The sequence below is a fragment of the Phocoena sinus genome, chromosome 13, assembly GCF_008692025.1.
Source record: "Phocoena sinus isolate mPhoSin1 chromosome 13, mPhoSin1.pri, whole genome shotgun sequence".
In the NCBI taxonomy this organism is placed as follows: domain Eukaryota; kingdom Metazoa; phylum Chordata; class Mammalia; order Artiodactyla; family Phocoenidae; genus Phocoena; species Phocoena sinus.
This window is the reverse complement of record NC_045775.1, coordinates 34557905-34583445: the sequence shown is the minus strand read 5'-3', so window position 1 is coordinate 34583445 and position 25541 is coordinate 34557905. Positions and strand designations below refer to the sequence as shown.

Below are 25541 nucleotides of genomic sequence, written 5' to 3'. Positions count from 1 at the left end.
TGTCTATAGTTATCCAGCTATTAAAAGGTGGAGTCAGGATTCTAACACCAGCAAATTTGCTCTGGAAATCCTGCTTTTAGCATTACTTTCATTCCTGAGAAAATAATACTTTTTAAAAGAATCAGTGTCCAATAAATTGCTAAGCAAACAGTCCTTAAATAGAATTTACAACTGGAAGGGGTCTTAAAAGTCATCCAATATAACCCCTCTAACTCCTTTTTCTTTAAAGAAACTTTAAGTCAGAAAATGTCATGAGTAGTCATATACATGCTAATCAGTCATCATTAATATTCACTGTTGATCCTTACAAATAAGGGATTTGTTATGTAAGCCAATTTAACAGTACTGAATAATAACTGAAAAATTTTAAGTGTTATCATTTCTAGTCATATATAAAATCAAGGGATTCATCAATTTAGGGAAACATTGATAAATTATTCTCTGTTTAAAAAAATTTTTTTAACAAGCTTATCAGTTCTCCCATTTTTATAAGTAAATAGTTTCCTTAGGGAGAACACTTATTTTTTTTTGAAACAAAATTTTTACTTTGACTCTCTTGGTTTTTTGGAATGTTATTACATCCTAATATTTTTTTCCCTGCTTATACTAGAAATCCCTTAATAATTAAATTTTAAGAGAATAAAATAAATGAGTTATGGTTAAAATTACAATCAATTCCATTCTAATATCAATATCACTAGGTACAGAATGCATAAAACTGTGCCACTCACCCTTCCATCCTTATCCACTCCAGCTATCTGTCCAGTTGCAATCCTAATTTTGTCAGGATGTATAGCAAGGCTAGAAAGCAGTATGAACAACAATTTTAAATACAGGAAAGACATAAAACAGCAGAAATATGCCTAATTACCAACATTTTTCAAACAGTTTTTAATCATTAAAAAAATCTCAACGTGACCCATTTGATTTACTTTAGCAAATCAAATAAACATCAATTACCTAAAGGATTTCTTTCCTAAGTTTTCAGCTGTACTACTTCCTTGTTAAACTGAACAAATTATTATTAGAACACTAAATCTGAAGGAAATATTTACTCATAATTGTGGCATGATAAACTAAACTGTTCCCATTTGTTCAAGTTCCTTTGTAGTCCTGCACCTAGGAACAAATAGTCACGTGGTTTTATTACAGTGAAGATGCAATACTGCATTGTGTAATTTTACTTTATTAAAACATAAGCATGGGCTTCCCTGGTGGCGCAGTGGTTAAGAATCAGCCTGCCAACTTTGGGCAAGAAACTTTTAAGTACAAATTGAAAATACTGCAAAATATATGCCCACATTTCTCATGCTAAACATATGAGTGATGAGCAAGATTTTTAAAAGGATGTCTTCACATCCGTATCTAGAATTCTTCTACATCTTGCAACCAAGGGGTAAGCGCAACTGAGAATGTAATTTTGTTCTTGGTATGTATTACTCATTACTTTCCAGAAGAGTAGTATCAATTTAAACTGTCATAAATAAAAATGTTTTAAAAGTGTCACTAGGGCTTCCCTGGTGGCTCAGTGGTTGAGAGTCCGCCTGCCGATGCAGGGGACACGGGTTCATGCCCCGGTCCGGGAGGATCCCACATGCCACGGAGCGGTTGGGCCCATGGGCCATGGCCGCTGAGCCTGTGCGTCCAGAGCCTGCACGTCTGGAGCCTGCGCTCCGCAACGGGATAGGCCACAGCAGTGAGAGGCCCGCGTACCGCAAAAAAAAAAGTGTCACGAAAACTTCCCCATATTAAGAATTATACCTTTTAAAATGCCTTGATAATTTGATTGGTATAAATGGTATCAATTTTTTTTGGGGGGGGGCCGCTCTGGGTCTTTCTTGCTACACGTGGGCTTTCTCTAGTTGTGGTGAGCGGGGGCTACTCTTTGTTGCAGTATGCAGGCTTCTCATTGCGGTGGCTTCTCTTGTTGTGGAGCACAGGTTTCAGTAGTTGCAGCACACGGGCTCAGTAGTTGTGGAACGTGGGTCCTAGAGCGTGTGGGCTTCAGTAGTTGTGGCACACGGGCTCAGCAGCTGTGGCTCGTGGGCTCTAGAGCTCAGGCTCAGTAGTTGTGACGCACAGGCTCATTTGCTCTGCAGCATGTGGGATCTTCCTGGACCAGGGATTGAACCTGTGTCCCCTGCATTGGCAGGCGAATTCTTAACCACTGCACCACCAGAGAAATCCAATGGTATCACTTTATTTTCTTTTATTACTAAGGAGGCTAGAGTTTATCAATGTTTCTTTAATTCTATTTCCTCTTACTTAAATAGTTCACATCCTTTATTGTGGTCAATTATATTAAAAGTAATTAAAACCCTAACATTAACATTTTGCCATATTAAAATCCAAAAAAGAGGGGATATATGTATACGTATAGCTGATTCACTTTGCTGTACAGTAGAAACTAACACAACATTGGAAAGCGACTATACTCCAATAAAAAAATAATAATAAATAAATAAATGTTGTGGAAAGAATTTAAATACAAAAAAACCCAATCTTTTAAAACACATTTTAAAAAGTGAAATTGCTGGATTAGGTAATATATATGCATGGTTCAAATATCAAAAGCTATAAAAACACATATCGAAATTCTGCTAAAATCTCATCTACCTTGCTATTATCCCTACTCCCTGCAACCCCAGGCAATCACTGTAATCAGTTTCTTTTTATTAATAATTCTGGAAAAATTTTACATATGTGGAAGCCAACATAAATATTTATCTTCCACCTCCTTTTTACACAAATGGTAGAACACTACACACACATTTTCTCATTCAAATTTTATACTTAGAAGTATGTCTTAGGGATCTTTCCATATTAATACACAAAGACCTTCCTCATTCTTTTTAAAAAAAATTTATTGAAGTATAGTTGATTTGCAATGTTGTGTTAATTTCTGCTGCAGAGCAAAGTGATTCAGTTATACATATATACTTTTTCATATTCGTTTCCATTATAGTTTATCACAGGATATTGAATAATTCCCTGCGCTATACAATAGGACCTTGTTGTTTAACCATCCTCTATATAATAGCTTGCGTCTGCTAATCCCAAACTCCCAATCCTTTCCTCCCCAACCCCATCTTTCCCTTGGCAACCCCAAGTCTGTTCTCTATGTCTGTGAGTCTGTTTCTGTTTCGTACATATGTCCATTTGTGTTGTATTTTAGATTCCACATATAAGTGATATCATATGGTATTTGTCTTTCTCTTTCTGACTTACTTCACTCAGTAAGATAATCTCTAAGTCCATCCAACCTTATTCTTTCTTTATAGCTGCATGGTAACCTATAGGTACACCACAATGTTACTAGTCCCCAGCTAAAAGATATTTAGGCTGTTTCCAACCTTTTCTATCACAAATGATGTTGTAATAAGTAATTCTGTACACATATTCTTCTTCTAGTGAAAAGGCAATATTTTAATCATCTCTAAAAGTTTAACAATATCTATATGATATTTTAAGTCTAATATATATTAGAGTAATTTTTTTTTTTTTTTTTTTGGCAGTACGCGGGCCTCTCACTGTTGTGGGCTCTCCCGTTGTGGAGCACAGGCTCCAGATGCACAGGCTCAGTGGCCATGGCTCACAGGCCCAGCCGCTTCGCGGCATGTGGGATCTTCCCGGACCAGGGCGTGAACCTGTGTCCCCTGCATTGGCAGGCGGACTCTCAACCACTGCGCCACCAGGGAAGCCCTAGAGTAATTTTTTTCTAGATAAAGATACAGTTGCCAGAATAGTACAGACATAGAAGATTTTAAATGTTGGAAAATAATGAATCTAAGCAATAGATAATTAAAGTTAACTAAGAAGCAGTAAAATTAATTGAGTACTTTAAAAACATGCCAAGTATATAAAAGGAGTTCTCACTTTTTTACAGTTTGACACCCTATGGGATACTTTAATCCTTATTCAGCCATGATTTCCCTCTCCCCCCAAAAGAATCAAGTTCAAAATTTACCTACATAAAATAAATCCTCAAGAAATATTTAGTAACCAATAATCACTCTTAGAAGTATGTAAAAGTCTAGAATGCCCCACATATATCTTATGTTATAGGCCAGAAGAAAAAGACCATAAAAGATGTGGGAAAGAAGAAGAGGTCCCAATTGAGATTTATAGATGATATGTTTTATTGCAGTGGATATCACACCAACCATTCTGGAGTCCTGTAAGTCTTTTTTTTCTTTCTGAAATTATCTACAGAATGCCCATAATATCCTTAAGTTCTGAGTTTTCCATAGGAAATCATTTCCAATAAAAATCCAGATTTAAAAAATAAGAGCATGAAATTAAAAAATGAACAAATGTTAAACGATACCAACCATTTCACACAGTCTGTATGACCCAGGTAGTGTCGTTGAGTTCTCTCCTCATAATTAAATAGTACTACTACTGATGCTATGAAATAAACGATTTCCCCGGTAGGAAGAAGGTAAACATTAGCTCGACAGTCCTTTCCTCGATAACCATATCTTAAAAGAGTCAAGGTTTTTAATAAACATAATTTTCAAAGTTTAAATAAACAATTTTTTCAGGGATACTTAAGGGAATCAGGAAGGTATAAGAAAAGAGGACTGGAATGGAACTAGAAAGCTCATGTCCTGCCATTAGCCCTTGTGGAACCCCAAAAACTTTTAACATGCTTAAATCTTAGTTTCCTCATTCAAAAAACAAATACATATTATGCTCCTAGTATGTGTCAGGCACAGAGCTGAACACACACATCTGAACAAAACAAATGTGGGCCTATGTCTCTAGAGTTTATGCTTTACAAGGTGACAAAAATTAACACCAAATGTATCATTAGAAATTGTGGAAAGAAAAATAACAGGATGCTAGGAGAAAGCATAAAAGGAGTATCTAATTTAAATGGAGAGAGAAAAAGAGAGAGATCACAAGAAGGGCTATCTGAAAAAGTGACACTTACGCTTAACCCAAATGATGAATAAGAGATAGCCAGGCACAGTCTGATATAGGCAGAGTGTCCACTAAGAAGCTGTACAGAATAACAGGATTGGTGAGTTTTCTCAAGCTAATTTCTGCCAAAAGGAGGGACTGATTCAAGGGGTCAGGGAGGAGGATATAGGAGAATGAAGGCAGAAAGCAGAGTTCAAACTATTAGCTCCTTCTGCTTCACTGAGAGTTTCTTAGAGGGTCTAAGAGAAATGAGACTTTCTAAGTGAAATAAGGAGCACTCTGTTTTACATACTCATTTTTTTTAAAAGTCTGGTGGTGAAGAAGTTAATTCTCAAATTAGAATCCACCTTGCTAATTTGAGCTCTTAATAAAATAATTCACATTATTTCACAGCTTACAAAATGCTTAACTGATGTTTTCTTACTTAATTCTTACAATGGACCTGTGAGATAGGGATTATTAACATCTTTTTATAAGTGAAGGAAGTAAGGTTCATTAGGGATAAGTGGCAGAGCCAAGACTCACACACTAGCCTTCCAATTCTAATCTGATGCCTCTTCTACCACACCACAAGTACCTGCCTCGATGTTCGTAGGATATTGCTTACCCTATCTGAAAATATTAATTTTGGTGGTTTTAAATTGCTAATAGCAAAATCCATGTAATATGTGAAAGGATTAGAGATGACATCTCTTTACTTTCTCAAGTGGTTGTTATGTTTATTACATTTACTTTTTTGGGCATAAAGACAATTTTGATAGAGGCCAAGTAAACTAAATTTTCTTAAACTAAAGACAAAGCAAACGAATTTGCTGTCACAATAGAAAAGGATACACCCACTCCAGTTTGAGCTTCTCAGGAGGCAGCTCTGTTCTGATGTCATCATAGTTGTCAACATCAGAAGGAATGAACATTGTAATTGGTCGACCTCGCATAAACATTTTAACATATTCTCCTTCTGTTAAGACACAAGAAAAAAATTAAGACAGATGTATTTGCTGAATATTCATAGAAAAGTGTATTATTAGTGTGATACAACAAAAACAGATAAAAAATAGCTAATTCAGAGTTCTAGTCTCATTATACATGATTGCTTTTGTATAAAGACCTAGTCAAAAACATTGTAGGAAAAAAACCACTGGTCATTTCCTTAAGTAAGAATAACTATTTTCATAATTAAAATATAATTTATCTATAAGTTGGCACATTTCAACAAGACGGCCAGGAAAGTTGAGGTACAGAAATGAAAGAAAATAATTTTGTGATGGCAGTTTCTCTGACAATTGAAAAAAGATTGTCAGAGTAGACAACAACCATGTCCACCACACTACCTGATCAACCTACTGACGTTTAATGGCATACAAAACATGGCCTCAGAATATACCACGAGGAGTGAAGTCAGACACCCTCATAAGTCAGGAAGGGGAGAGAGACTAAGCGCTCTGCTACATAGGGCAGTGACCAGAGCTGGATGGAAAGAGGACCAAGGTCCCCTACTTCACAATCATGCCTACAATCAGCCTTGAGTCTAAGCAATTAAACTATAATACACTAACATTTTAAAGATAGCACTAGGAAACAGGTTTCTAGTTAGCAGCAAAAACATCTTTTATTTATATAAACCAATAGCTGTTTTTAAGACGTGCAACAGTCTAAAACTAAAAATGTTAAAAAGACAACTCCAGAATCAAATCAATATTTATTGTACACCTTTTACAAATGAAAACAACACTTAAGTGAACAGATGAGACTCTTTTATGTCTTAAAAACAAAACAATACTTAAGTGAACAAATGAGACTGTGCATGAGACTGTGTTGGGATCCCTGGTCCCAGCATCCCAACCTACATACACAGACAGGTTTAATAAATGTTGATGGTGGTCGTGAAATGTTTACAAAAGAACCTAAGCAGGAGGGAGAAAATAAGGGACCGAGTACAAAGGCATAGGCAATCTCTAGAACTTGCTAACTTGTCTGTTATATGAAAATCATGTTAAAAACAGACTGAAAATGTGATCATCAACCAGAGGCTGATACAACCTTAGGACCTCTAATAATGACCTAAGCTACTAAGGAGAAGAGTAGATAATCCAATAGCTTATGTAATGTAAACCATGGAAGAAGGAAAGAAATTATTTGCTGAATGTCTGTAAATATTTCTTCAGAGTCAGATTTTAAAACTGTGCTTGTTATGGGTTAGAAGTTCACATTACTTTTATTATTATTACTCATAGTGTGTTCGGCCTCAGGGTTTGATCTAAGAACAGGCTAAGACCTCCCACGCCATAGTTTTAATACCACATGATGTATGTCTCTATTACTTCTGAATCTAACAGTGGGCTCTGCTTCCTGATGAGTTGTAGCATAGCTGGACTTTGATGATAACTAAATGATTTAGTTACCAGCTGTAACTATTTCCCTTCAGCAATCATCTTTATCTGTATCTCCTTGTCATTTTTTGTATAGTTCACTTTCTTATAGGTGTCAATTTGTTACATACTTTTCCTTCTAGTTGTTGTTTTTTTTTTTTTAAAGAATATGAATTCTTTTTTTTTTTTTGCAGTATGCGGGCCTCTCACTGTTGTGGCCTCTCCTGTTGCGGAGCACAGGCTCTGGACGCGCAGGCTCAGCAGCCATGGCTCACGGGCCTAGCCGCTCCATGGCATGTGGGATCCTCCCGGACCGGGGCCCGAACCCGTGTCCCTTGCATTGGCAGGTAGACTCTCAACCACTGCGCCACCAGGGAAGCCCCAGAATATGAATTTTTAAAGGGAAATATCCTGTCCTTTGGAATTTCTTCCAAGATCATTGATCAGAGGTGTATAGCATAAATGCTTTCTGAATGGAAAAAAATAAAATATTTAATAGATGCTTCTATTGCCAGTTAGAAGAGATTATATGTCCAGCAAAGGGACTGGGTTAGGGATAGCATCAAAGAAAAAAAAAGCCCTCTCCTTTGCTAATAGAGGCAGCTCAGAATACTGCACTGATTCCTTTAGCAACTGTCAAGCAGCACAAGCAACTAACTATAAACAAAGGAACTATGCATCTAGCGCCTGTGAACTTTTCTAATATAAAAATGGCAGTGCATGTTAGGATGAAAATGCTTTTCCTGCCGATAAAGTGGCAGTATGCATGCTGGACGCACAGAATATAATCGAGACACTGGGAACAATTCCTGAGACTGAGAGGGAGGCAACACATTACAGTGGAAAGAGCAGGAGCTTTGGAGAAAAAGACTGATTGGGATCTGAATCCCAGCTTTACCCCCTCCTAGCCATGTGACTTTGGCCTCATTTTCCAAATAAATAAAATGATACTACTACTTACCATTCAGAATTATGACTGAGTAAATATCACACTGTAAAGTGTAAGGTCTTCGACAAATATTTATTCCCTTCCCTTTGTGAAGGATTTATGACCATTCTAAACACTGTCTAGGAATTGCTTGTAATACATGATTTAACACACGATAATCTCTCTTCATAAGCTTTAAAGTGACTGTCCACAGAATAGCAAGTGCAGCAAATAAGTTAGAATTCTGAGGGTTCTATCAGGTACACCATAATACATGGGTCACAAGTTCAAATATCTACAGGCCCAGGCAGGAAATGCAAAATGAGAGCAGTGGGAGAATACAGGACGACCGGTTGGGGTTCGGGCACTGGCATGTACACCAGGCCCCACCTCAGGAAGGCAGCAGTTAAGCATCCTCAGGAAAGATGTGAGCCCAGTGCTGCTGATCTTCTCATTTTTCAAGAGAAACAGAAAATCTATACTTTATTGTGAAATCTCCCAATTTTTAAACGTTTACTCCTTTGCCAAAAAGGGGAGAATACCATGTGAAAACACACCTTTGGCCTGCATGTAGCTCACTAGTTTGCAACCTAAGAAGACTCTTTACCTTGGGAATTAGGTAAAATATACAGATGAAGAAGAACCTCTTTCCTCCTCACTGTTGAGTCAAATTCTCACTGCAAACCTTTTCTTGAGGCTGTCAGGCTTATTGATCGTATAGTCGAACGACTTAACAATTTGTTTTACCCAAATGCTACTTTCTGGCTGTCTTCACTGTATACCAGCATGAAAGTCAAGGGGAAGAGATGGGCCATGGGACTGGTCAAAGAAGAGTATGAGATCAGTAACACTAATTAATACATTAATAAAGTCTGGTGGTCCAGAAAAGGAATGTGAGAAAGAAATGATTAAATTATCTCATAATAATTAGTAAACACACTATAGGGCTATCTGTATTCAATAGTGAAGCTGCTGCTTCTTGAAATGTAATTAATCTCAACATTTTATCTCCTATTTTGACATTGCGAAAATTCCTGGGACTGAGAGGAAGGCTATACAGTATAGTGGAGAGAACACAAGCTTTGTGATAAACAGAGACCTTGTTTGAATCTCAGCTCTACCACTTACTAGCTTATGCTCAAATAAAATATTCTTAATTGAATCTGATCAATGCTTAATTATAAAAGAAGAAATTCAGGGAATTCCCTGGAGGTCCAGTGGTTAGGACTTGGTGCTTTCATTGCTGGGGCCCAGGTTCAATCCCTGGTCAGGGAGCTAAGATCCACAAGCTGCATGGTGGAGAAAGCAAGAAAGCGAGAAAGTGAGAGCGAGAGCGAGCTAGCGAGAGAGAGAGAGAGAGAGAGAGAGAGAGAGAGAGAGAGAGAGAGAGAGAGAGAGGGAGAGAGAGGGAGGGAGGGAGGGAGGGAGAGAGAGGGAGGGAGGGAGGGAAGGAGGGAGGGAGGGAGGGAAGAGGGAGGGAGGGAGGGAAGAGGGAGGGAGGGAAGGAGGAAGGGAGGGAGGGAGGGAGGGAGGGAGGGAGGAAGGGAGGGAGGGAGGGAGGGAGGGAGGGAGGGAGGGAGGAAGGAAGGAAGGAAGGAAGGAAGGAAGGAAGGAAGGAAGGAAGGAAGGAAGGAAGGAAGGAAAATTCTGGGGGATATTGTTGATACCATAAATACCATAAATTTTATTAGTTCATTTCTCTAGAAACATATAATGCTGGAACTGGAAGAAATCTTAGAGCTTACCTAGTTCAAACGGCTTCTTTTACAGAAGGGGAAACCAAGGCTCAGAGAGGTCAAATGAATTCTTAGACTGTGTTCTGTTGGGAAATATTTTCATTCTATACTATGTTCTAGATCTGCACTATCCAAAATGATAGCCACTGGTAGAACACTTAGAAAGCAGCTAGTGTGAACTGAGACATGCTGTAAGTGTAAAATACACAACAGATTTTGAAGATTTAGTATGAAAAAAAAAGTAAAACATCTCATTAATGTTTTTTTATATTGATCACACATTGAAATGATATTCTGGATATACTGCATTAAATATACTAAACTTAATCTTACCTGTGTCTTTTTATTTTTAAAATGTTGCTACTAGAACATTTAAAATTATATGTGTGTTATACATTATATTTCTATTGGACAGTACTGTTCAGACAGTGGTGATATCTTTAGGCTAGTCCACATAAGTCCAATTACCTGACAGTACAGCTTCCTTATAATCCAAATAGTATTAGCTTGAGCTCTGGATCCCAACAACAGGAAATCAGAGAGTACAATAGAAGAGGAAGATGTTTCTGCTCTATTATCTTTTGGAAGAGTGAATGCTAGGCCAAAATTTGAAATACTGTATTTCCATGTCCTTCTTGCACACCTCTTAGTCCTTCCCCTTCAGCCTCCTCATGTGCTTCTACTTTAGAACCTCCCCTGGGCTGTCCTATCCTCCAAAGTGCTTCAAATTGCAAAATGATCATTATATTCCCTAATCCAAGCTTTTTGGCAGTTATTCTCAGGTGTTCTAAGAAAAGCAGTATTGCTGAAATAATTCATACTGATATAAATAACTGGTTATTAACATTATATGTTTAAAAGATGCTTATCAAAATTTATTAATTTTTCACAGATTATAACAAAGCAAAAGGAAAAATTCAAGGAGGGTGTAGAAGAAAATTAGTACTGGGCATACTCTGCTCCAAGATTGGTTCCTCCTGTGCTTTTTTTTCCTTTTAAATAGCTTGCTCGATTTGTGCACCTAGAGATTAAAAAAAAAAAAAAGCCTTTCAAAGGCAACAGCAGAGCTTCAAGGGTCTGGACTATGACTTGTACTTGTTTATGTACTGGGTATTGCTTTGTAGAAAGCCTTCTGAACTTCTAGAATGCTTACAATTTAAAGCATCTTTCTCCTAAAGTTTTCACTTTAGGAATTCATTTTTATATTTTACGATCTTTAGAACTAAAGAGCTCCCCCCACAACTGAATTTGAATCTTATATGTAACTAAAATGTAGCTAGCTGTGAGATGCTACCTAATTCCAGCAAACAAACAGAAAATTTAAGAATCTTTACTTAATTTGAGCTTTTTCTCTGATACTACCAGTTCCATTCCCCAAAACCACAGAGCTACAGAACAGGCTGGTAAACAAGATGCTAGAAATACTGTCCACAATTTAACGGTAGAAAGTGACAAAGACCATTTAAGGAAAGCTAAAATCTTTTCTTGAAACTCATTTATTTTTAAACAAAATATTTCAAGTCCCAGTTAATGATCCAGTTACACTCGAGTAATAATTTTAAAAATTCCAATGAAACAATGTAATCTGTAAGGATCTTTGAATTTTGAACAAGGAAATTGATTTGTGCTATAATAAAGTCTCAATTTCACCCCTTTCAAATGTCTAGCTGTAAAAATAGATCATAAATGTAGACTCCAAAATAAAAAGGGGAGTCATGAATTTAAAAGAATATATAATCTAATCTTATTGTGTTCATTTAAAAAATTCCTAATTGTGCTTGCCAAATATTATGTAGTTAGTTTTACTGGCTGGGACAAGAACACAGTTCTGAAAAATCTGACCAAATACTAAAATGCTACCTTAATTTTCGTTGTTCTATAGGTAGAGTTCTACTAGCTGGTAAATTTTATTGAATTCTTAATTACATGGGGGTTGGGTGAGGGTACACAATGAAGATGTAAAATGTGTTAACCTAGCCTCTTAGGAGCTTACAAGACAGACATAACCAAGTCTTATGTATCTGCTGGTCAACACTTATCTAAGTACAGTAACAAGCCAATTTGCAGTTAAGTAATTTTACAGTTAAGTAACTTTCTTGAATCTAAACCTCCTTTAATCAGATTTTTCTTTGCTGTTTTGCTTTTTGGTTTTTTTTTCAACAACTGTGATTGTTATAAAATTACTTGAAAATATCAGACATGGGAGTTTGCGTAAGCATTTTAATTATTTTTACTGCGCGAAAAAGGCTTTCTTTGGTAAAAGATGGGAAATACGTCTATTCCAACAATATAAGGCACATAAAACTTCTTCTGAAAGATTTGCTATACTGCTGAAAACATTTCTGAACTAAGCAAAACATGGTTGTACTTTACAAAGTCCCTCAAATCACTCATTTGTATCCCCAGGAAAAGTTATCTTAAACACTAAATGAAAAAAATTCTTCATTTTATCTGAATACACCAAGTTGGATTTAATTTTTTAAAAATAAGAAATTAAAAAAAGAAACTTCAGATATTGAAATATTTATCCCTCTCTTTCTCAATTAACTATAGCAGAAAGAAAATCAAGAGGCCCAAGGGGAACAATAAAAACTTATATATGAAATTCTAAAGAGTATTAAAGAGTATTGAGAGACTTCATCTTTAATGTTTTATTTCTTTAAAAAAAAAAAAAAATAGGGACTTCCCTGGCAGTCCAGTGGTTAAGACTCCACGCTCCCAATGCAGGGAGCATGGGTTCGATCCCTGGTCGGGGAGCTAAGATCCCACATGCCGCATGGCGTGGCCAAAGAAAAAAAAGTTAATTAAAAAAACCCGAAACCCCCCAAAGCCTGAGTCAAATAAAGCAAAATGTAAAGATCTAATAAATCTGGGTGGTCAGTATATGCGTGCTTGAAATATTATTTGCATGTATTTTTAGAAAGATGAAAATATTTAATCTTTAAAAAGTTTAAAAAGCATTATTTAAGGAAATAATCAATAGAATCTTTTTGGTGAAATTGTTCCTTGGAGAATCAACTATGAGTATAGCTCAGGAATGTGGCATGTGATTTACTATGCTTTTTCTTGCAGTTTTGTATATGCCACTGATCATTTGTACCTCTTTTCTGCTACACTAATCACAAGTTTCAGAATTCTTTTCAAAGTGCTTCAGGAAAACAGTAAACAGTTGATACAGTGAGCAACACATTGTGGAGTCTAATTGCGGTTTCTGGACAGAACGGATTTCTAACTATACTAGCTCAGTTAACTAGCATGCTTAAGGAATGCAGATTTTCTAGTTAATTACATTTTCTAGTTTAGATTTTTTTTAAAAAAAACGTATGCCTACAGTTGTGAAAGTTCGGTATGGGTGAAAAGTCTTCAACTGGAATAAAATAAATATGCCCAAGACTAGGATACTCTCATGAAAAGTCATATTCTCCATGTTCAAAGGGGGCACTTGGGACTTTTTTCTCAGCTGAAAATAAGGAAAGAGGATGTCAAGAACACATATTCTTAGAAGTTGGGATAATTTATACTAAAAAAATTGGACAGCCTTTAAATACATTTTAATCTATAAGACTGTCACCAACAGATACCAGATTTCTGCTTAAAAAAATCTCCAACAGAGAAGAGGTTCCCCCTTTTTGGTCTCCTTTTAAATACAGGCAATACTTGGACAAAGCCCAGACCTAGGGATCCAAGTAATGATTATATATCCTATTTAACATATGCCAATAGGTAAATTTTAGAAGTGAGTGTATTTTTTTGGAGGTGCAATATTTGGTTTCCTGCCCTTCCTGCTTATTCACATTTAAAATAGACTTAAAGCTAGCACCCTTCTTTCTAAATTCTGGAACTGCAAAGTTTTGGATATCATCTCAGAAACAGCAAGGAAAGATTCTATCTGTAGCACAATTAAGGGCTTTTGACTTCTTTGGTTTGTTTCAAACTGTACACCCCCTCAGCAGGGGACAATATAGTTCCTCTCAGTAGGTAACACAATATACAGACAGTGTCAGTAGGACTGCTATCCTATATTCTTACAGGTAAATTTTAGTTATTCTTTCAGATACAATGCTCAGTTTACACAGATGTGATCAGGTTTTAGGACAGAACATGCCTGGAGCCAACAGGTCAGAAAACAATACAAGGCACTGAACAAAAGCACCTGTATTCAAATTCTTTAAAGGTAGATTAAACATGAGTTAGTGAAGGTATGGGGGCTGCCTTCCATTTTCTATTTGCTGCAGGAAAGAGCTTTTAAAAAGTTATTAAAGAGACTCTCGGCAACGTCTAATCTAAGCCTAAGTATATGTAAGAAAACTGAGGTCCAAGGTCTCAAGAGTCATAGGGAAAAATTTATTATCAGATGAAGGATGTTTTATTTTTTTTTTCATAACTTCCTTTGGCAAATGAAATTTTTAGTTTCTCCCCAACCAACACTCATAATTTTAGTCATTGTAGGATTCTGATTCTTTAAACTTCTGTGATTCACCCCTAACTAGGTCTCATGCTTATTATTATTATGCTCTTCCCACTAAACCACTTTGCTTCTCTTTCCTAAGTGAGGTGTCTAATGACTCTTCTGTTGCTTAGAATGAATCCATATTTTATAAATGTAATGGTTAACAAATACAAAATTGTGTGCTCACTACGATCAAGGACCTTCTTGCTGCTCCTAACACAGCAAGAAAGCTCTTGCCTCAGGGCTTTTGTACTTCCAGTTTTCTGTTCATGAAATTCTTTTCTCCAGATACCCAAATTGTTCACTCACGTCATTCAGGTGGCTCAAATGTCACTTTATCACTTTATCAGAGATGTCTCCCCTAACCACTCTATATAAAATAGCAATTGTCTACTCTCCTTATTCTTTCCCAATATGTATTACCTACTGACATATTAAGTATTTACTGTCTGTTTCTTATAGGTAGAATATAAGTTCCACAGAGTTCAGAGAATGTAACTGCTGTATCCCCAAGTTTCTGGGACAGGTCCTGACAAAATACACTCAATAAATACTTGTTGAATGAATCTTTAAAATTTAAAAAATGTGTATCTGATAAAGAAACAATAAAGAAACACATCAGAACTGTAATAGTTGTTAAAATGACAAGATTATTCAGTTTTTTTTCCTCCACTTGTAAATGAGTTTATATTGTATATTTTTAGATTATTTGAATGACTGGCTAAAACAAACTACTGAAGGATTTTAGACAGTATGTATTTCAAAATGACTTTTAAGGTATTTTTCATCTGAAGCCATTTTGGACAGATAGCTAGGCAGCTAGTAAGAATTAGTCACCTCTCAATTTTCTAAGATGTTACAGTAATAGTTCTATCTAAATACACCTGTAGTTAAGCTACTACTGCACTGGTTTGGTAGTTAAGCAAGAATGAATTTAATCATAGAACAGTGAGGCAGCTCTATAAGAGGAAGTAAAAGTGTGATTTGGTGACTGAGGAGTTCTCTTTTCCTCAATTAAGCAGATTTCTCTCCAGTAGGAACCTGAATCATTCAGGTTCTCAACATGACCAGACAATTAAAAGAGTTTAAAATGTAACAAGAGAAAATTGATTTAGGATTACTCAAGCCTGAAAAGGACAGTTAACATGCAATAATTTGAAGACATTCAGGTTCTGCTCTAGAAATGAGGACATGTGACACTTATTTTCCATATTTTAAAAATGTAATATACTAGATAATGATTATAAGATGAGCTTATGAGCTGTACTCATTTCATTACAAAATTTACCTAGTATATTATTTCTCTTGTGATGGGAAAGGATCCAACAGAATTAGGGAGAAGAGTAATGAAAAGGGGCTTAAGTTTCAAGGATTTGAGTGTAGATAAGGATCTAATTCAGTAAGAGCCTCTTTTTATAGGACATGGTGTAACACGTCCTTCCCCCCACATCTAGCCTCGGAGATTGCCCTGTGTACATCTCATTTCACCTCCCACTGCTTTCAACCATGGTTTCCTTCCTTCTGTCTAAGTGCTGATCAGAATATGCAGATTTATGCTCTTCTACTCTGCTGTGTCTGAAGGACACAGTCATTTCAGGTGAAGTTTTCTCTGCTACCACTCACTTACATGTACCAAATATAAATCGCCTTGTCCCCAAAACAAAGCAGATGACTTACAGCAAGTCACACTTGTCACTGTCAAAAAAAAAAAAGAGCTAAAGAATAAATCACATTCTAAAAAGACTGTCCAAAAATGACAGATATTTTTTTAAATGAAATATTTTAGATTAATACCTAAAGTATAAGAAAATGTGCTGTGAAATATGTTATGCAAAATGAATACCAAACTTAAATTTATCCACAACTTACATCAAGTGAAGATCATCTATTTAATGGTCATCTTTTCATCTTAACTCCACATATTTGAGTACAAGGTTGAGTACTGTCACACTTATATTAATGACTAAAATTTATTTGGTGTTATGTGCCAGGTACTATGCTTAAACACTTTATTATCTTTAATTTTTATAATAACCCTTTGAGGGTTTATTATTGTCTCAATTACAGATGAGAAAACAAAGACTTAAGAAGGTGAATTAACCAGCTTATGGTCACAAGCTAAGTAAATGGTGAAACCAGTCTTGACTTCAATTACACATGTTTAAACATCTACACTATGTTGTTTGTTACACACCTCTACGAGTAAATTAAGATTTATAAACAACTCAAGTGTAACTGTCCAAAACCAAACTATTCTTTTCTACACATCTACTCGTCCTCAAATGTTCCTTATTTTAGTAGATGCCTCTTATCTACTTTCAAGTTAGCCTTCATAGATTCCCTCCGTTCCTTACCTCTCATACTCTTCTACCTGTAATCTCCTAAACCATCTAGAATCCATCTACTTCTTTCCATAGGCTCTGCCTCACAGGCAGGCCTGAATTATATAACAGGCTGAGGCACAAGAGTTTTCCTTCAAGATACACTCTAATGATAAATATAGCTGATTAAAATGGCAAAGGAACAGGCTCAAATTCCAAAAATAAGGCTTGATGCAAGCAACATTTGACATTTTAAAACTCCAACATCTGGAACAATCTTCTTCAGCTAACAATGCTTGTACCAGAATTTAACTGACTTTTCCAGTTTTTCATTTCATCCTTCTTCCCCACTTTAGTGATGCTTCTCTAGCAAAACCCTTCCCTTTTAAATACATTTACTTACCTGCCTATTTGAATGGTTTTGAAAATTGTCACCAACACAGAGCACTCACTTACATACTAATCATAAGTTAGATCCCTTTTCCTTCCAAAGGACATACCATAGCACGACAAAGAGAAAGATAGCCCTTTCTCATTTACCCTCTAAGGATTTTTATAAAATGTAAGCTCTTTGGCAAAACATGTAATAATAGGAGCACCTTTTTATAGGTACAGTGTTTTCTGTTTTTAAAGTACTTTCATACATATTATTTCATCCTTCAGCAGTCCTGTGAAGTAAGCTTTATAGTTATATTCTCAGATTAGAAAACTACCCAGAGATGTTGCCATTTTGCCTGGGTCACAAGATTGTTATACAGTAGAGCCAAACACCAAACAGAGACTCTCCATTCACTGCTCTTGCCACTATATATCACTATCTCTCTCTTTTTAAAATGTTTTGACACATAATAAGAATTGTCTTTGTAAATAAAATTTCATTTGTCCTTAAGGTATTTCAACTATTACTTAATCTATACTTAACTATAAATTATAAAAGAGGGAGTAAGACCTAACTGAAAGAGAACAGCAGCAATAATCAGCTTTATTTACAATTTCTATGTAAAAACAAATGATCCAAAGAAGATTGCAAATACTCTTCTTATCAGAATCAAAAGTGAAAATCTACAGAAATCAAGTTAAATCTCTAACAAAAATTTTAACCACATTATATATGGTTAATATAATAAATAACCCAGAAAATAAAGATAACTATGACATATAGAAATGAGCTGTAAAAAGCATGCACGGGAAGGACATGCTTTTATTTAGAACAGCATGCTTCAATTAAATTTGCAGGCAATTGAAGGAGAATGTAAAACTGATGTATAAATCTTACCTACTTTGCAATTAAATTAAGTACACATTTACAGAAAGTCTTCTTTCCTTTTTTGGGTCAGAACAAGCCAACAACAGCAAGTAGCCAGAAATTACAATTAATATAAAAGAAAAATTTAAGAGGAAATGGATTTGCTAGACTTATTATATTTTAAGTCTTAGCTTTAAGAAATGAGTGATTATTTGCAATGAAGTTGGCAAGACAGGAAATTGAGTTAAAATTTATCAATCTTTTAAATGGCTTTTCTAAGTACAACTTTTATTTTTTTTAAAAAGGGGGAAATTCCCCTTAGGTATTATACCTCTTTGTAATGATATCTTTATTCCTACTGTTGACCTTAAAACTTCAGAGCTCAGAGAAATAGAAAAGTGGTTGGATTCACTAGTTCAAATTACTATATTTCCTTTATTAAGAGGAAAGTCAGGTAGTATAAAAAATGAAAAGCCAAATAAGAGATCCAGGAAGAAATTAACTAAGAAGGCGACCAACTGTGTAGCTTATTCTTACCTTGGCTGTTTTTTTCACGGGTTGACATTTTTGCTGGTTGAGACAAAAATGACATATCTTACAATAAAAATTAGATATTTTCTTAAATGACTATAACAACACACTTCTTTTTTATCACTGTGAGCTAATAAATAAAGTACACTGAATGAAAGTAAGTCAATATTCTTATCAAAAGAAAAAATTTAACTGATGTAGAAAAGATAAACATTTTTAAAAAAGGATTTTTAACTTACCTTGGTTGATGATGACATCTTTATGCCTACAAAAGGAATTCAAAGACATTTATTTTATAATTTTATTTGGCTGACTATTATAATCACCTGAAGAAATTGCAAAAGATTCAATGTCTAGGCCACACCCCAGATAAATCTCCAGACGTGAAATTCAGGCATCAGTATTTTTTAAAGTTTCTCACTGGTCTAAACTACTAATATACTGTTTCATAAAAGAAGGAATATTCCATTAGGATCACTTAAACAATAAAAGCATAGAAAGAATTTATGAAAATTACTCAAATTTTATGAGATTATTGAAATTTATTATGAGTTCAGAAGCATTAACAGGAAGACAGCCTTTTCTAAAGACACAAAAGGAAAAATGCACTTCGAAGAAAAAAAGATATAAATACAGATTTTTAGAAATGATTTAAACGTGGCATATAATTGTACATGCAAATGTGAGAGTCAAAGTAATAATTTTCAGATATAACTTAAAGTATAATACTTACTTGTCTGCATTTTTTATAACTTTTGATATTAATTTTGATGTTGAAACTGCCCTCAGTAATTTATTACGGCTATCGTCTGAATTTTCCCATGAATTATGTGACTTTTCAGCCGTTGGTGGTCGTTTTATGCTGGAAGAAACATATTAGTTTCTTAGAAAAAAATTCTAAGAGTAGCAATTGACAGTTTGACTAGAACATAAAAGCAGTAATTAACATTTTCTTAAAGCTAATCCAGAAAAGAGAAGGAAGGATTAGTTGAAAGTTTCTGTGCCTGGATGAGTCAAGGAGTTAAACAAGGCAATTACCAAGTCTGTTTTTTAATTTTCACTATATTTCAGAAGATTCACTAGAACAAATATTACTTGATCTAAAAAAAAAAACCCATTTGCTTAAATATGAATAATTACTATCGCTCAGAATTTATGAAATTGCGTGAATTTGTGAAAAAACCTATACTTATTCAAAATCATTACAAGGTTGCTATTTTCATTTTTTATGTCCTCATGGAATTAAATTATACATGGTACAAATGACAATTTCTAAATAATTGTGGGACTAAAAGTAAAACTCTTGTTTATATCTTTTAGAGTCAATTTTATCCATGAAGTAAAAACAATTTAACACAAGAATGTTATATTATCGAAACTGCTTCCACATATTCATAACTGAAATTTTTTAACTTATAAATGATTTTTTGGCTGCACTGCTAACTGTCCTACAACTCATCCAGCCTTCAATACTTCTTGTAGTAGTATATCCAAAGAGCAATTCAGAATGGCAAGCACATTTCCAAGAGACCTTAAGAAGCTGAAAAAAAGATCTGGGACAAAGAAGATGCCAAGTCAAATCAGAACCTTAAAGAGATTGATTATTAAAAAAGAAAGCCACCTTTAACCACATACAATCCAAAGTTGCAAAACATTAATAAGCTATATCCAAGAAAAACTCCACATCAGACCAGTCAAAAGAATTACAAACCATTTAGATAGCGTAAGAATCTGCACGAGACACACAAAGCATTTTTAAAATGTTAAACATGCATCAATCAAGTGAAGGGTGTTGTGTTTTCCCAAATTTCCATTAGAGATTTGAGGCAAAATACTAAGCTAATCAAACAAAAATATATTATAAATCTTTTAGGAATGGATGTCATTTATTTTTATTAAAATCCTAGCCAGTTCTGGGAATGGTTTATATTTTCCTAAGATTTCCAAGAGGAAGTATGATGATAAAATAAATCTATACCTAATCATAAAGCTTGAATCAACATCCCTAAAGCAGGCAAATTTCATTAAGTTGGTCTAAATATTTGATTACAAGGCAGCTGTAGTGTTGAACTCCCAGCATGCAGGTTTAGATCCCCAATTTAGGCTCACACACATTGTTAGAATGTTTCTCCCTTCTCCCCTTCTCATAACTTTAAAATATTAATTATTATAGACACAGAGAGAAGCCCTCAAGCAAGCCTTTAGCATAGAAAAGATTAGGTGAAATGAATTCAATTCTCTACTCAAGCAAGAACTTATCCTCCCAAAACCCAAAACTGAAACTGAGATGCAGTCACAATGAAGAGCCATTTGTTGAGAAGGGCCCTTGCAAGCTGAAGGTTGTAATGATGCCAAAATATGGTGAGTATAACAACATATGGCAATTTTCTATCCATGGCTATAAATTTATGCACAGTTATATATAAATTTTAAAATATTCTATAATTTTACTATAAAAATGTTGTTTTGGTTTTAGAGTAGGTTACTTTTGCCTTCCTTTCATCAAACTGTTTATAACTTAATTTTTTTCCTCCAGTTTTAACTGATAAATATAACCTCGAATTTTCATTCCCCAATGTGTTAAAATACAGATTACAGCAACAAAGATGTAGGGGAAAAAAAGCCATCAGGCTTTTCTCTTGGAAACCATGGATAGCCAATTTTTTTCTCAAGTCACAGAATTTAGGTATCGTTACAACCATTCCCTAGCTCTGTACTTGGGGTCAGTTAAAACCTTTTGGTGGGAGTAGAATTCTTGCTTTCTTGAGTTTGTCTGTGTATTTGGAGAGGCTGTGAAGAGGGCTGGGGAGAAGGTGATGCTCGAATTTGTGGACTTTGATCATTAGAGTGAGATTCCTCTTTTTTTTCTCTCTGTCCTTGTGGTTTTTCTTTCTTTTTTTCTGTACCACTGTAAAATAAAGTATAACATGGAACAACACATATTTAAACAAATAAAAAAGATATATCAAACGATGGAAAAAGTCACTATTATATAATTCAAAATCCTAAATCATACAGCTAATACAATTTATACTGCTTTCATTCAATAATGAAAATATTTCTTTAAAAAAAATCTTCAGTAAAGATTAAAATCTTCAGCAAAGAATTTATTATAATTCTAAGGCAACATATCCTAGGAAGATTGCCCCTTTGGACCAAATTGGCCTCTAATGCATTTTGCCATCTTAGCAAATCTGGAAGGACAGTAGAAGCTCTCTTAACTGACTTAAATTTACCCAAATCACAGCATTAGTGACACTTTACCTCTGTAAAGCATACTGATGCCCAAGGAACACTAAATGTTCATGTTTTGTAGGTTATTCTCTAACTCCTGTTTCTTCTGTATACTTCTGCTTCCACCAGTTGAGTTTCACACTTACCAAGAGTCAACTGTGTTTTCTCCCCCGAACCTGTTTATGCCAGTTGTACTTGTTATTTTAATGATTAAGTTAATAAAATACAAAGAAAACTGACAAAATGTACATAGGAAAGAGAATGATAATTTCTATGTAAACTAAGCTGAATGCTTTGGAAAGACTCCATAAAAATGAGTTACTAAAAAAAAACTGCTGTTAAAGTGTGTAGGTGACGCAATTATAAAAGATTATGAAAAAAAGTCATAGAAACAGATGGGTTCTAATTCATATTTTTTGCAAGTTTCAAATTTCTTACTCTGTCTTAAAGAATGAAACTAAAAATTATAGAAAATGATTTATGGGTGTATTTTATGCAAGATAGTCAACAAGCAATCTAATCAGAGATGCATACTTAGAAAGAAGGGGGAGACTCAGCCTTTCATTAAAAAATTGACAAATGAACATATGTGAACATATTTTAGGTTAAAATATTTAAGATATATATGTATAAATTCTTATGATTCCACACTTTGACTCTTGATTAATGAAGCATCTCCTATTCCTGATCACACTGGGTAAGAATCCTTATATTGCACAAACACTTATGACAGTATTAAAAAGCAGATGGAATCAACGATTCCAGGGTTGAATAGGTATAAAACTATCAACTATCTACATTTCTTTTTTTTTTTTTTTTTTAATTTGGTTGCGCCGGGTCTTAGTTGCGGCTGACAGGCTCCTTAGTTGTTGCATGCGAACCCTTAGTTGTGGCATGCAAACCCTTAGTTTTGGCATGCGAACCCTTAGTTGCGCCATGCGTGTGGGATCTAGTTCCCTGACCAGGGAACTGAACTGGGAAGGCAGAGTCTTAACCACTGCACCACTAGGGAAGTCCCTACACTTCTTAACCAAAGGACATTTTTCAATTTGACCATAAGGTACATAAGCTACAAAGAAGTTTGTTTAAGAACATTCTGAACAAATATAAGTAGTACATACAATTTAATCACATGATAATAGTGAATAATGTTAAAATATAATTTTGACAGTAACATCTCTTAATCTGATTCATTCTGATAACTTCTGACTTCAGACTGACTTTTGACTGTCTTGTTCATATTCAGTTTTTTAATTATGTGCTGAGAAATACAATTCTACCTCAAAAATATCAGATTAACTTTGCAACTTAAAACTGAGTTAGAAATTACTTCTTTCTTGTTGGTCTTCAAACTATCCTAAATGCATAGTATTAGGCTAGTAGTCTTACGTGGGCCCAGTAGATTTTTCTTCTGGGTTATTTAGAAGAAAAACACAAAGCCCCTGCATCATAAATTAACAGACTTATCTGGTTTTAGATTGTTGAGTCACTACTGTACATAATACCGCTGCACATAACTACAGCTATGTAAGAAAAATGGGCTGAATCCAAACAATTACTGGACACAAGGAAGTTTATTATTAACAATTATATTAAAAATTTCCACTACATATTAGTTTTTCCATAATTTGTCCTCTTCTCCTGAAACTGCAGCAAAGGTAATAAATTTTGGCAGGGGATTTTTAAAAGGCCTAAATATCTTGTCATTTCTTCACCACTCCTGTAGTCAAATGTCTGGTTAACATCTGTAAATATACACTGTTAAATAATTCAGTCACTGGCATTAGTTTATCGAGGCAACCATTTTCCATCAGCATATTTTAAATATTATTCTATTACTGAAAGTTTTTCTTCAATCATTCTTTAAAGAAAACAGCTATAAGATTATGTGGCTGATCCCTTATGGTCTCTCCAAACCCTATATGGAATAATTTGCTGGGTATTACACAAAAGCAGAAAAATCCAGTAAGCAATTTTATTGGAATACACTGAATTAATTAATTGATGAAAAGAACATAGAGAACGTAGTCCACTGAAACTTTTATATTACAATATTTCCACTGCCCTCCTGCCCACCACCCCTAACATACTCACACGAATACACAACACATTAATATAACATTTTGAATTAAGCCTCAGTTTTATAGTCATGATTAAAAAATAAAAGTTATAGCATTTAACCTCCCACTAATATACATATATGCTGAAGATTCTACTCCTTTAAAAATGCTATATCAAATGTATCACTTGCCATGGAAAATTCACTTATATAATTACATTAAATATAGTGATGTTTATCGCATCAACAAACGCCTATTAAAAAGAAACAATTAAAAAGAAACAAAACCAAACCAGGAAATGAAACTGCTTGCTGTCTTTAGTAAGAACCAAAAGCGTCCTCACACTACTCCATAGGTGTGATGAATGTAAACTCAGCAAGTACAGGTTGGATATCTCTGCATTCAGAGACAAAGAATTTAAAGGACATGCTCACCTGAATTCCATACAGCTCTATTTCACATTCTTTTCAAAAGCAAACTGAGTTATCACATTCAATTTTGCTATGTTAGCTTTTTTTTACAAATGCATACCTTTTAGCAGCAGATGAAAGAGTTTCTTTTCTTGCAATTGAAACAGAGCTGGTGTGACTTGGTTTTCTGTTTGCACCACTCCCATTGGTTATACAGGACATGGAAATAGCTTCTCGGATGCCTGGCTGGCCTAGATATGGTTAAGAAAAAACTTTAAAAATCAAACTTCAAAATATTCCTCAAAGATAGGAGCTTAAAAAATTAAGTCCCATAGTGTTTAAGTCCATTAGTGTTTAAGTCTATTAAGTCTGCTAGTAAGCAGACTGTCCCCCCATATGCAGCATACAATATTATTATTTTTCAATAAGTGTTTATTGAGTATATAGATAAGAAAGGAATGAGCGCATAAAGATAAACATTTGTAAACTGAGACAATTCTATGTGGTATATATAAAGTTATAATGTATTTGGAAAAAGTAAATAAAAAGACAATGAAATACTTATTTCCTCTATAGAACAATGAACTTTGTTGACTTGTACACCCAACTTTAATTAGCTACATCTCCAGTGTGGTCTATAGTTCAAAAGGAAATGAATAAGATCTGGAGGTCTCAGAGGAATCCATCATGCAGCATACAATATTACTGTCTGAAGATTTAATCTCATCAAAATAGATCTATAGAAAAGCCATGCTAAATTAAATTGCTAAATTGCAACTAGAGTCATTCTCTAGCTAAACGGTCTGCTATTCACACATAGCAGCTTTAAAGTGCATGATTCAAAGCTATGCCTCAAGTAAACCACAACTCCCCACATATCAACAATTTGCAGAAATAGCCCAGGTTCTGCTGAAATTTAATTAGAAATCCTAGAAATCATAAATGTTGAATCTCAGAATATTGTTCTATATAAATAAAGCATAATTATGTAAAATAACCTGTTAATTTATACAGTAGAAGGTTTGGAACATTTATTCCAGTATTCCAATAACCCATGTGATGGATATGCTGCTATGGTCAGGAAGACTCACAGTCACAAGATAAAAAAGCCACATCTACTAAGGGGCAATTTTATCTAAAAATTTGGGAATAAAGAATAATTTTGAATTTTTAGGCTCAGTTTTCTCACATGCACACAAGAAAACCTAACTTTTATATCTGGCTTTCATGTTTCTTTCTTTGCTTCACTTCATAAAAGCACAGAAAGCAAAACCATTTATGTATAGAGCCTAAAATATTTCGCACCCTAGAATGTTACATATATGATAGT

The 25541-nt window shown here is 34.7% G+C and overlaps 1 protein-coding gene across 3 annotated transcripts in view; it reads right to left on the bottom strand.

The window, feature by feature from the left end:
• The window catches only part of EML4 (EMAP like 4), a 156208-nt gene that overhangs the window by 45929 nt on the left and 84738 nt on the right, over positions 1-25541 (bottom strand). Inside the window, exons 3-10 of one of the 3 annotated variants that reach the window (XM_032652067.1) lie at positions 24333-24462; positions 21242-21415; positions 19241-19369; positions 18747-18772; positions 18514-18546; positions 5761-5884; positions 4332-4481; positions 732-801 (exon numbers count right to left, since the gene is read on the bottom strand). In XM_032652067.1, coding sequence (XP_032507958.1) covers positions 732-801; positions 4332-4481; positions 5761-5884; positions 18514-18546; positions 18747-18772; positions 19241-19369; positions 21242-21415; positions 24333-24462 — 836 coding nt within the window. Of the gene's footprint in view, positions 1-731; positions 802-4331; positions 4482-5760; positions 5885-18513; positions 18571-18746; positions 18773-19236; positions 19370-21241; positions 21416-24332; positions 24463-25541 lie in introns of all 3 variants that reach the window. The other 2 variants (XM_032652069.1, XM_032652068.1) reach the window with 2 other exon arrangements.